The 12,211-nt window shown below is 31.7% G+C and overlaps 3 protein-coding genes across 9 annotated transcripts in view; 1 reads left to right on the forward strand and 2 right to left on the reverse strand.

The window, feature by feature from the left end:
- LOC105459904 (valine--tRNA ligase-like) overlaps positions 1-1,857 on the reverse strand; it is a 6,754-nt gene extending 4,897 nt beyond the window's left edge. The window contains exons 1-4 of one of the 4 annotated variants that reach the window (XM_011706258.1): positions 1,539-1,857; positions 1,158-1,386; positions 586-832; positions 265-493 (exon numbers count right to left, since the gene is read on the reverse strand). In XM_011706258.1, coding sequence (XP_011704560.1) covers positions 265-493; positions 586-832; positions 1,158-1,386; positions 1,539-1,656 — 823 coding nt within the window. In that variant the 5' untranslated portion in view covers positions 1,657-1,857. Of the gene's footprint in view, positions 1-264; positions 494-585; positions 868-1,139; positions 1,387-1,538 lie in introns of those variants that run through there. The other 3 variants (XM_011706257.1, XM_011706260.1, XM_011706259.1) reach the window with 3 other exon arrangements.
- A 497-nt stretch (positions 1,858-2,354) lies between these two features.
- On the reverse strand, positions 2,355-9,982 carry LOC105459905 (probable ATP-dependent RNA helicase spindle-E). Of its 4 annotated transcripts, none has more exons than XM_011706261.1 (13): positions 9,801-9,982; positions 9,467-9,615; positions 8,957-9,254; positions 8,384-8,832; positions 7,817-8,171; positions 7,244-7,410; positions 6,307-6,952; positions 5,886-6,229; positions 5,538-5,750; positions 4,584-5,264; positions 3,999-4,451; positions 3,249-3,580; positions 2,355-3,166 (listed from the first exon to the last, which is right to left on the reverse strand). In XM_011706261.1, the coding sequence occupies exons 2-13, from the start codon at positions 9,572-9,574 to the stop codon at positions 3,025-3,027; spliced, it is 4,188 nt and encodes a 1,395-aa protein (XP_011704563.1). In that variant the 5' UTR covers positions 9,575-9,615; positions 9,801-9,982; the 3' UTR covers positions 2,355-3,024. The 4 variants fall into 4 exon arrangements, with proteins under 4 accessions (XP_011704563.1, XP_011704565.1, XP_011704564.1 ...); XM_011706263.1 differs by having other exon boundaries at positions 9,709-9,982; XM_011706262.1 differs by having other exon boundaries at positions 9,695-9,982.
- A 198-nt stretch (positions 9,983-10,180) lies between these two features.
- LOC105459925 (ATP-dependent RNA helicase Ddx1-like) lies at positions 10,181-12,207 on the forward strand (the record flags this gene model as incomplete). Its single annotated transcript, XM_011706290.1, is given in 7 exon segments — positions 10,181-10,415; positions 10,548-10,599; positions 10,705-10,889; positions 10,970-11,169; positions 11,256-11,726; positions 11,808-11,977; positions 12,057-12,207. Coding segments are annotated over 7 exon segments (1,245 nt in total), but the record flags the coding sequence as incomplete, so codon positions are not given.
- Positions 12,208-12,211: the final 4 nt, after the last annotated feature.

A 12,211-nucleotide genomic window follows, 5' to 3' on the forward strand; every position in this document is an offset into this window, starting at 1 on the left:
ATTTTATTAAAAATTGTTAAAATTTGTTTAATTAAAATGTAATTTGGTATAAATGTTATTGGAAGATGTATGGAGTTTAATACGCACCGCGCGCAAAGCGTCATTTTTTTTGAAAATTTATTTTTTATCAAATATTGTTAAAATTTGTTTCATTAAAATGTAAATTGGTATAAATGTTATTGGAAGATGTATGGGATTCAATACGCAGCGCGCGCGAAGTGCGCGCCTGTTATGTACTAGTACAAATATATTTTATATATTTACTTGAATCTCTGATTGGGTAGACCAGCTTGATCAGCTGACCAACGGTGATTTTGGTATCATAGCCAGGTAATTGAAGCCGCGTCTTGCCGTTCACAACAAAATCCTCGACTTCAATTTCCGATATTGTGCTGCGTAGCGCTGGCGACCAATTAACAAGATCTTCAGCTCTGTATAACAGATTTCTCTCGTTCAGTCGTACAAATGTTTCCGTCACTGCTGCACTATGATTCTAGAGAGCACAAATGAAAATAATGTAACAAATAAATATAGAATAACAAATTCTAATATTAGTATATAGATAGCATATGTAAAAAATATTACTTTATCAATGGTAAAGTATTCTCTGTCCCAATCCAGCGTAGCGCCGAGGGCTTTCAATTGTTGCTTGATAATCGCAGCCTTCTCTGCCTTCCACTGCCAGATTAGTCGCGTGAACTCAGCACGGCCTATGTCGTGTCGCGTAATATTGCGTGTCTGCCGCAATGTACGTTCCATTATCGCCTGTGTCGCAATTCCCGCATGGTCCAGACCCGGTATCCACAACACTGGATGACCCTTCATTCTGTGCCTGTGTGTGTATGTGCGTGAGCAGTAGAGAAAAATCTATAATATAATGGTAAATTTACTTATAATAAGTAAATGTAGCGCGATAAAAATAGCATAACATATAATGTATAATAATATAGTATTAAAATAGTATTAATGTTTATGAGTTACATTAGTAATATAATCCACATATAAATTTAATCATAAAAAGCACAGGTATATTTTATGATTTTCTAGACTATTATTTTATATCATTATACGTATGCGGTATGTTATATATATATATATATATATATATATGCTTATTATATTATTAATACTCAATATACTTTTGCACTTTTGCTAACCATCTTGCCAAAACATCTTGGATTGTAACAGTAAGTGCGTGACCCAGATGTAATATTCCTGTAATATTAGGTGGTGGTAAGATCATACTGAAGGGTTCTTTAGCTTCCTTTTCCTCTTGTGTATTATAGCACGTCCTCCTTGTCCTGGATGATGCAAAGTAGTTATTACATTGCCAGGTGTCATACCAGCCTTTTTCCACATCTTTTGGCTTAAAAGTTGCAGGAAAATCTGTATTATAATGTAAATTTTAGAATAACACAGTGAGACAATATTTTCCTCATCTTATTAATTTTTAATTAATTCTTAATGCACGCTTGCTTGCAGACTTTAATGTACGCAAATCTATGTAAGAGAGAAAAATATAAGATAATGTAAAATACCTGCTAATCTTTTAGAGTTGCATGATTCAGTTGCAGTTACAGTGGAAGTGCAATAACGTAATCTCCGGCAGAAATTCACATGTAGGAAAGAGCGATCAACAAACAATCTATGTTTCATTATTATTAAGTTAAATTCTATTTATGAGAATTTCAATGAAATACACAAAAAACTTGCGTTTCTAATAATGTTATTGGTTAATTAGCTACAAATATTTGTTTGCTTTTCGCATAATACACGCTTTTTCACACAGTCCCTAAGTACGTGAATGTACTGTGATCTTACTTTAACCTAACCTCAAACCTCTTGTATACATATTACATACATATATACCTATTATAATTAATAAAAAATAATTGTTAAAATAATATCTTTTACTTTTGATTACTGCTATGTATGCTTTGTAATTTTATTTCTTTTAATAATTTGTTGATTTTTTTAATATTTACAATTTCCGAAATAGATAAAAGTGCGTGTAATTTTACCGACTATTAGTAATTATAGACCTGCAATGCAGTTATCGTACTCATTCAAGAATCTTTTAATTTTCGAGTTTTGCACAATTAAATTGCATAGTATATCTTTTTTTATAAATATATTTTGGCAATTTTTGAGAAATTAAATAAACGTACAGAACATTTGCAAAATATTTGTAATCAATAAAAGTGTATTTGCATTGAAATTTTCAACTCAAATTCTATAATTCAACTCTATAAGAATTACGTACGTCTTTTAGTATTTTAGAACTTTTTAAAATTAATTTAGTGTTCAATATATTATATATATTAGGACATGGAGAGATATTTACAAGACAAATAGTTCATTAATGCACGTTTCAATTTTACTGTATATTCATACAAAAAATACTGCATATTCTTTTCTGCCTAATAACAATAATTATATTGAACTTACGTCAAATAGGAACAAAGAATACAAAATACAAAATAATATTGTATGTCATCTTAAAATCTATTATCTAAAAGAAAACAAAAATGAAAAATAGAGAGCATATATATGTAGACAATATGAATAATGCACGTACAACAGAAATATATCTTTTTCGAGGTAGAAATAAAAGAACTCAATGTTTCAATTAATATAAGAAATAACAAAATTGAATGTTCTCTATCTATGTAATAGACAACAAATGTAAATACATAAAATAGCTTTTTATGTATTCATATCACAAATAGTCATATCCATAATTACGATATTACGTCATTAAACTTAAAATGCTTTAATTGTAGATTTAATTGTATGTCTCTCCATTTTATGAATATCCTTTTATTCTCGAACAGCATCCCTGCATATCACAATTCTATCCTCATTGTACGTTCGCTATAATACACAATTGTTGTATAGCACATAGAATGAGGCAAGTAAAAAAAAAATAACGCGTAAGAATATTCTCTTCTTGTGTTTGTGCTATTAAAATAGTATCTTAAATTGAAAAAAAGTTCCAGATTAAAAGGATTATATTGTAATCTCTTAATGTAATTGACGATGCAACATCTTCTCCTTCTCAGTATGTTGTTTCGAACAAAGATGAACGCGTAGTTCCAACAGGCCATGCGTTTCAGTTCCACATAATTTACAAAAAGCAGATACGTTTCCCACTTTGCATGCATCCCTAACACAAAATAGATAAAAATATATAAAATATAATTCGAATATATGTATAGAAAAATGTATGACTACGTATCACCACGTACTCGTAGGCAAGACTCTGCAATTGTGAGAGATTATTCAGCATGTCCTCCATATATCCATTTGTTTCACGTAATTCTAACGCCTTATGCATCGGATATATCTCCGCTTTTCTCACACTTTCTCGAACGGATGGTAAAAAATATGATCTGTTATAGCGATTCCAATTGTCGCTAAGACAATCGACCTCATCGTTCTCTGGTTGACGTGTTTTTCTTTGTTTGTCTGTTAGCTGGAGCAAAATCTGTTGGATTTTGTTTTGACAAAGAATAATATCCTCATCATTGGAGTTACTTAGTTGCATCCCAATGTTCATCCAGTGACGCAATTTATTTATCTGTTAAAATTGATTATTATGTTATATATCATCCTGCTAATAACAATGACAGAAGAACAATATTACGAAGAATAAAACAAAGAAGAAGTAGTAGAATTGCACCACTGGATGAATACAGAAATGCAATTGTAAGTAACTCAAACATCCCAGTATTCATCCAGTGGCACAATTTATTTATCTGTTAAAAATGATTATCATGTTATATATTATTCTGCTAATAACAATGATAGAAGAACAATATTACAAAGAATAAAAAAAAGTAATAGTAGTAGAAAAATGTTATAATCTGCCTATAAAACATTAATAGAGAGTTCGATAGATGGCAAAAAAATATGAACAGTATAAAATAATATATAGGTAATTTTACGATATGTATCGCGAAATTATTATTCAATTTATTATTTTGTAAAGATGATACCTCTTTCACATCATCCATTGTGATTTCTACGTCAAATTGAATTTTTATATCATGATCGGGAAATATAGCGCGATTAGAGAGATTATTCTTTGGGCCCAAACCACATAAAGCTCCAGTGTAATAAGTCTTACGCGAATTGCATCTCAATTCCATACGTGGTGCAAAAATCAGCGTGAGCAGTGCCACGAGTCCGGGAATATCTGGCAGAAAAGTAGTATTTCTCAATATTAGATTATCTCTAATGGACTGAGTGGCACTCTGAGCGACCAAAAGACGTCTTGATTGGTCGAGATCATTATCCAAAAGGATAAAATTGACGGAATTCATATCTACATGTATCTTTCTCAATCTTTCGCCTAATGTTAACTGAGTCAATTCCATTTCTAAGGGAGAAGATGGACCTCGGAGTTTTACGCTCAAGCTGCAATCTTTTTCTTTAGGTGGATCAGGATACTAAAATCATTGATTTAAAATTAATTTATGTATTAGTTTTTCAACAAATTAATTACTATAAATTATTATACTATTAGTCACAATAATAGTATAAATTAAATTTTGATACAAAAGTTTAACTTATTTACTTACATCGAATAAGTGACTTTTGTCATACTGTTCCTCTTCGTAAAACTTTTTCTCATCAATCGACATTGCGTTGACAATACTAATATCTGCCCTTAAATCATGATTAAGCTTTGATAGACAACTTTCTTCCCTTCTTATAGCATATCCTTCTTCAATGAAACCTTCATTAACATTAAATCTCTTCCCTTTGTCATTAACAACAATCAATTCTAAATTAATAACGCTGTCAACAATCGAATAAATTTTTCCCAATATACTTTTACTTTTCTTGATTTGTGTTTCAAAGTAATTTTTCGATCTTTCTGACCATTGGCCATGAACATTACTTTGATTCGAAGGTCGCAAAAAAGCTAAATTGCAACAAAATGCTAACGGTGGAATTTCTAAGATTCTAGCATTATCAATTTCTTTTAGATCGCTAAATCGTCTTCTAGAAAAATGGCCGAGATCAATAAAGAAAATATCGACCAGTTCTCCGATTTCTAAAATAAATTCCTTAATTATGGCACGATGGTAAATCAAAGAATTATTTCCTTCTATGGGAGCAGCGATTATGGTTGACTTTTCTGGGATAGAGCGTAACTTTTTCAAAGGGTGTTTATTGAGAATTTCTTCTATAACTTGTATTTCACTATGAGTGATATCGTCATCAAGAGTTGCCCAAAAATATCCAGGACTGATGATCTAAAAGAAATATATGTATATAATTTCAAATATATATAAAATTAAGACATTTAATTAATAGTGAATAAATAAAAAAGATTTTCAATATATTAATAATTAGATAATCAATTTATAATTGATAATTGCAGTAGTCAGTAAATAGATATAATATTTAGCATTAAAATTATTATAGGTGTTTCTTCAATATAAAATAAAAAGCGTATATATATATAAAAAATTTATCTCAATTCTAACATTATTCTTTACTAATTCATAAAACAAAAGAAAACTTACAGTTTGTACAAATAGAGGTATGTTTGTTACGTCAAGTCCTGGTAATTGTGGTCTGATTTTCGGTACAACATTCTCTGTCTTTATAAAATTTCTACGAAAATAAAGAGTCCTTTGGAATTTCTGAAGATCATGACGTCTCGCTCTCTCATTTGCTTCTTTTACATTCAACAACTTCAATTCGATTGGTATATTGCAATACCTCATCATGACAGCCTGATAAATAAACAAACATACTATATTACTAATTGTTATTTTGTACTGTAATCACGCGCGCGTGTATTTCATATTATGCGTGTAATTCATGTTATTTATATAAAATATAAATACAAATGATAAATTAATAATCACCTGATAAACAGGTTCTAATATATTTTGAAGACTGTCATCAACGCATGTTTCCTTCTCGCGAAATTGCACATAAACACGTTGCGATCCATCAAAGGATACTGCTATCTGCTTTTCTAGAATTCCCAGATGTTTGGAAAAAATTTGCTGAAATCTTTTAGCGTATAAATATCCAGGTTGGTCTTTTGGCCAACCTCTTAAATAAACAGTCTTCAAGGGATCCAAAGCACCCAGGGTCATTTCAATATTTTCTTTATAAATCTCTCGATTTTGCAAAGGTTTGACAAAATAATTGGGATAGAAAGCTCCGGCAAGGACGACTTGAAGCACGAAATCACGATCTCCACCTAGAAGTAAATGGGAAAGTTACAAATTATAAAATTTAAAAATAATTTAAAAAGAAATAAAATATTAATTAATATACCTTCCCAAATGACTTTATTAATTCCTACACTTTCTTCAATTCCACATCTCAGCAATCTGACAGTGATATCTTTCACGAGAGCATCTAATTCACGCAAGGTTCTTGCGTAGATTCCATTCCTCTTGGCCCATTGTTTCTCAGCTTGATAAGAATTTAATCGACGGTTCGCTTTTTCATTCTGCCACATCTTGTAAACATTTAAAGTGGCAATGCTGTCGCTATCGGAATTATTGGCCCATTTTTTCCGAGTCATATAAGAGGAAACATTAGGATGACATTGCTCCATAAAGACATCCTTGATGGCCATACTGGCCCCCAGAACGATAGCATCTCGTAAAACTCCGAAAACGTGGCCCAACATGATTAATTTCGAAATTCGAATATCAAGCGGGAGATTCGCCATTACTTTGCCGAGATCGGTTAAATGTCCGTCAAACATTTTAAAAGAATCCTCGTCCTCATCTACTAAGGCCCCGACCTCTTTCAGGCTTAAAATGGTATTTGCCAAATTCGAGAGTGTAGGTGGATCAAGGGAATGTGAAAGAAGGACACGTGGCTCGTCGAGATCAAGAATTTTGGCGCGGAGAACAACGTTGGCGAGTGGGGCACGAAGGATCTCTGGTATAGCATAATCGTCCAAAACATTCTGTAATTAATAAACATTATATGAAAGAATGCGATACATAAACTTTGAAAAATTATGTGCGCATAACTTATCAATTGTAAATCTTTAAAAAAAAAATACTATGACTACCTATGTAAATAAGATAAAAAAAATAATTGTAATAAAATTATAAAAATATGATACAATTATTTAAATTTATTATTTATGTTATTGATTAAATATCAGACTTTATTAAACATGCAATTTTGAATACAAACATAAAGTTTAATGTTATACATCACAATTAGTAAATTATTAGCTTATATTACTTACTTTATAAAATGCTTTGGGCACTAATCTGTACACTCTGCCATCTATTACACGACCCGTGCGACCAGCTCGTTGAATACAATTTGTTTTACTCGCCCAACAAAGTTGCAAACTTTGGTAATGAGTTTCAGGATTAAATGTCAATAATTTTACAAGGCAAAAGTCTATCACTATAAATTATATATATTTAATTAATCTTTTCACTTGTCAATCATAAATTACTATAAAATAATAATATTCATTTATATTATTTTATCACTATTTTCTATATTTTAAAATTTTCATACTCTCAACATCTCTTTCCACAATTATTTTTTTTCTCAAGAATTATAACATCTAATTCATAAATGGTGATCATAGCGCAAAAGCTGCGCATTTGTTTTTTGTCTGAATTAAAGATCCAAAATCCGTCAACAACATATATATTACATTGTTTAATACATTGTTTTCAATGGAGAAAATTTGTGCATTCTCGAGTGATTGCATGAAATGGAGACCACGATCTTCAGTCGTGAGGAATTTTAAGATTTAAGTGAGTAAATAAGTATGAAAAAGAGAAATTTATCAAATATTTACCATATTTTACATCAGGTACAGTAATACTACTTTCGGCAATATTTGTGGACAGTATAATACGTCTGTAACCTTCCGGCGGTTTTTGAAAAATGCGATACTGTTCATCATCAGAAATCAATGAATGCAAAATTGTTAGGTCCCATAATTTTTCTCCTTGGTAAATCAACAAGTAATTATATAATTCCTCAATTTCATATACTCCTGGTAAAAATATAAGAACGGAATGTCTCTGAGGCGAATTGGAACTTTGTTCCTTATTATTTGTATCAATTTGATCTAGAGCATCGAGAATAAGTGAGCAAAAGTTGATCATATTTTGAGTGACTTTTGGTTCCGTACTAGATACTTCTGGTATCTATAAAATACAAATTTATATACACTTTATCATATTATTATATATCATAATATAATATTTATGATATCGTATAATATTAATGTACAAGATTATAATAAATAATAATTTTAATTCAATACAAAAATTGTAATAAATCAAGATTACAATAAATCAATACACAAAATCATAAAATTGTAAATAACTATTAAATATTTGTTATAATATATACTCACAGGTCCTAGATTCTCTATATCATCCAAATAATATGTTTGAATCTCAAAATTTCTCTTTTCAGAAATCTGAACAATTGGCGCCGGGATTAATTCATTTCCTACTTTTGTAGAAAAGTATCTCGCAAATTTCATCACATTAATTGTTGCCGACATGAGGATGACTTTAACTTGTCCAGAATTCGTTTGTAATAATCTTTTAACGACTAGCAGAAGAAAATCTAATTGTTGATCACGTTCATGAATTTCGTCCAATATAATGTGTGTATAGTCTAACATGTGTTTTGTATGGATCAAATGTTGAAGGAGAATTTCAGTGGTGCAGTAAGTTAAACGGGTTTCAGGTGATATAGTCTTCTGCATACCCACTTGATAGCCTACAAGATTACCAAGTCCTTCTTGTTTCACCCTATTGGCAACGCTAATTGCAGCAATTCGTCTTGGTTGTGTAACTAAAATTAATATTATAATTTTTGAATATTTTGTGTCTTTACTTTATACTTATGTATATACTATAGTTTTTATTATATAATATTTATAAAATAAAATTAAAAATAAAATTGTAAAAAAATATACCTATAATATTACAAATACGTCTCTTCTTAGTATTAGCATCGAGAATGAACTGTGGAATCTGAGTTGTCTTTCCACAGCCAGTTGGTCCTTGAATAATGACTACTGAATTTGTCTCAATTATTGAAAGTATTTTATCCTTCATGGCTAGCGTAGATAGATTAGATTTTGAATTGTAAGAATGACTGCATTTTTGATAAACTTTAGCTTGGTCTTCTACATAAAATTTTTGCATATTGTCTTCTAATTCTTGAAATGTCATATTTAACTCGGAATCCTTTTCACCTCTATTATTCATATACTATAAAATAGAGAAACATAATTTCTCCTCTTATACTTTCAAGATCTTTTTAAATACATCAATTTATATACGTAATATACATAATAATATTTATGTGGTGTGTGTGTGTGTGTGTGTGTGTGGCGCGTGTGTGTAAAATTATATATGTATAAAAATTGTAACTATAAATTTGCTATGAAAAATTATGTGTGATAAAATAATAATTCTTTTACTCTTAAATATTCCTCAGCTTCTGCTTCTGTGTAATTTTTCATATAAGTTTCTTCCATGGAATGAATAGACGTAAAAGTATCGTCTTTCCCTCTTGAATTAGAATCCATAGTTCCAAATTAGTTTTATACGGCTTATGTGTGTGTGATTTCTGTTGATTTATATAAAATTCATAAAAAATGATGTCATATAATATCATAACAATTAAACAATTAATTATGTAAAATTACTTGGGCAAAATTACTTCAATATCGCTCAAAGATATATTAAAATGAGAGTTATTGCCGTTCTTAGCCTAGATTCTATATGCTTCTTTGCTTCTTTCCTGATATCTACCTTCAAACGAGGATTGACACAGACAAGATAATTTGATATGTTGCAAATGATGTTGCTAAGTTGCAATGACTTTAATTATCGTTTGACTGGTAAAGCTCCGTAAATCCTTTAAAAACATTTAACAGAATTCTATTCTACAGTACACGTGTGTAACTCTTGCCGGTGCGAAAAATGGCGGGAAAGCCGCTCTCATGCTTTTCACTTTTTCACAACGAGATTTATGTTGGCTGCCCTTTTCGCAATCAGGATAGGCAACCGAAGTTGACCAAAGATCCGCGGATCTAGGAAATTTCGGAGTGTCACTTCAGTTGCCTATCCTGATTGCAAAAAGGGCAGCCAACATAAATCTCGTCGTGAAACTTTTGTCGGTGTTGCGAAAAACGCCGCGATGGCTTCGTAATGCAGAATGTTTAATATTGACATGGCAGAACCATCTGGTGACAAGCATTAATATCAAAACTAACCTATTCGAGATATTTCAAAACATCGCGAACACAGACCGGGTCTGACTGCTGACATACACTTAGTAATCACAATTCTATTTTAGAATAATTTTTTGGCATTTTTATACGTATCAAGATAAACACAATTGAAGCAGAATGACTGCTTTCGAAGGTATGACAATAATAAGTTACTTGTATTGTAACGTCAACTGTGAAAAATGTCAGTTTAGTTGTGTCAATTTGCGCAATAATTGTTATATATATTTTATATCAGAATCGTATATTAATCTTTTTTACGTTTTAGAAATGGGTGTTTTGCCGGAAATAGCAAAAGCAGTTGACGAGATGGAATGGACGTAAGTAAAGATAGGATCGAGATGTAATTCTACAATTTCAAAATGTCATGTATCAGAGAAAAAAAATTTACATTCTTAGTGTTAAAATAAATATATGACTTACAGACTACCAACAGATGTTCAAGCTGAAGCTATCCCACTGATATTGGGTGGCGGTGATGTACTTATGGCTGCAGAAACTGGTAGTGGAAAAACTGGTGCTTTCTGTTTGCCTATTTTGCAAATAGTTTGGGAGACTCTTAAAGATTTAGAATCTGGCAAGGGAGGTGGGGCTGCTGTAGTTCAACAATGTGTGTATTAAATTTTGAAAAAAGTCCAAACTTGTAAGATTTATTTTTCAAAGTAGTATAAATATTTTATTATCTTGTAGCGACACATTGGGGACTGAGCCTGTTTGATAGAGGACAAGCCATGGCAGTAACGCTGGATGGTTTAAGATGTCAAAGTAGAGAACAAAAAGAATGGCATGGCTGTCGCGCAAATAAAGGGATATCGGGAAGTGGCAAGTATTTTTTTGAAGCAACGGTCACCGATGAAGGTTTATGCCGAGTAGGCTGGTCTACATCTCAGGCGAGTGTCTTTATAAGTGATGTAACAAATTATCTTTACTTATTATGATGAGAAGAATTTTATTAAGTGTATTTTTCTTGAAATAGGCTGCCTTGGATTTAGGAACAGATAAATTCGGTTATGGATTCGGTGGTACGGGAAAGAAATCGAATGCGAAGCAATTTGATAATTATGGAGAGGCCTTTGGGATGCACGATGTGATTGGTTGTTTTCTTGATTTGGTAAAAGGCGAAATAAAATTTACCAAGAACGGCGTAGATTTGGGCGTCGCGTTTACATTAAACGCGCAGCAAAAATCACAGACTTACTATCCAGCTGTAGTACTGAAGAACGCCGAGATGGCCTTCAATTTTGGAGCTCAACCGTTTAAGCATCCACCTCCAAATGATTATGTGGCTGTATCTTCGGCTCCAAAAGAATCTGTCAAGCACAATATTGTTAACAGCAATCAGAGCGCGTCTAAAGAAAGTGGTAAACCAAAGAATAACGCGCCTCAGGCGATCATCATAGAGCCTTCTCGTGAATTAGCTGAACAAACTTACAATCAAATTCAGAAGGTAAATGAAAATTTGCCACTAAACTTGCCATCCAAGACTGCATAATGGTACTAATATAAAGCGGTCTTTTTTATTTTTCAGTTCAAGACACACCTTAAAGATCCGACGATCAGAGAACTGCTTGTCATCGGTGGAGTAAACGTGAAAGAACAGATTGCAACTTTGAATTCCGGCGTGGACATAGTAGTCGGGACTCCCGGACGATTGGAGGATCTCATACAAGGCGGTTACTTGTTGTTAACACATTGCAGGTAATTTATTTATTTTTTTTATCATTAAACTTTAAAGAAATAATATTAGATTGGGATAAATATTAATACATGTTTCAAGGTTCTTTGTGCTGGACGAAGCTGACGGATTATTGAAACAGGGTTACACCTAACTTATCGACCGTCTGCATAGACAAATCCCAAAAATTACGTCAGACGGCAAAAGATTGCAGATGATCGTATGCTCGGCGACACTACACGCATTCGAAGTTAAAA

Source organism: Wasmannia auropunctata, unplaced genomic scaffold (assembly GCF_000956235.1).
Source record: "Wasmannia auropunctata unplaced genomic scaffold, wasmannia.A_1.0 LD333494.1, whole genome shotgun sequence".
Classification (NCBI taxonomy): Eukaryota; Metazoa; Arthropoda; class Insecta; order Hymenoptera; family Formicidae; genus Wasmannia; species Wasmannia auropunctata.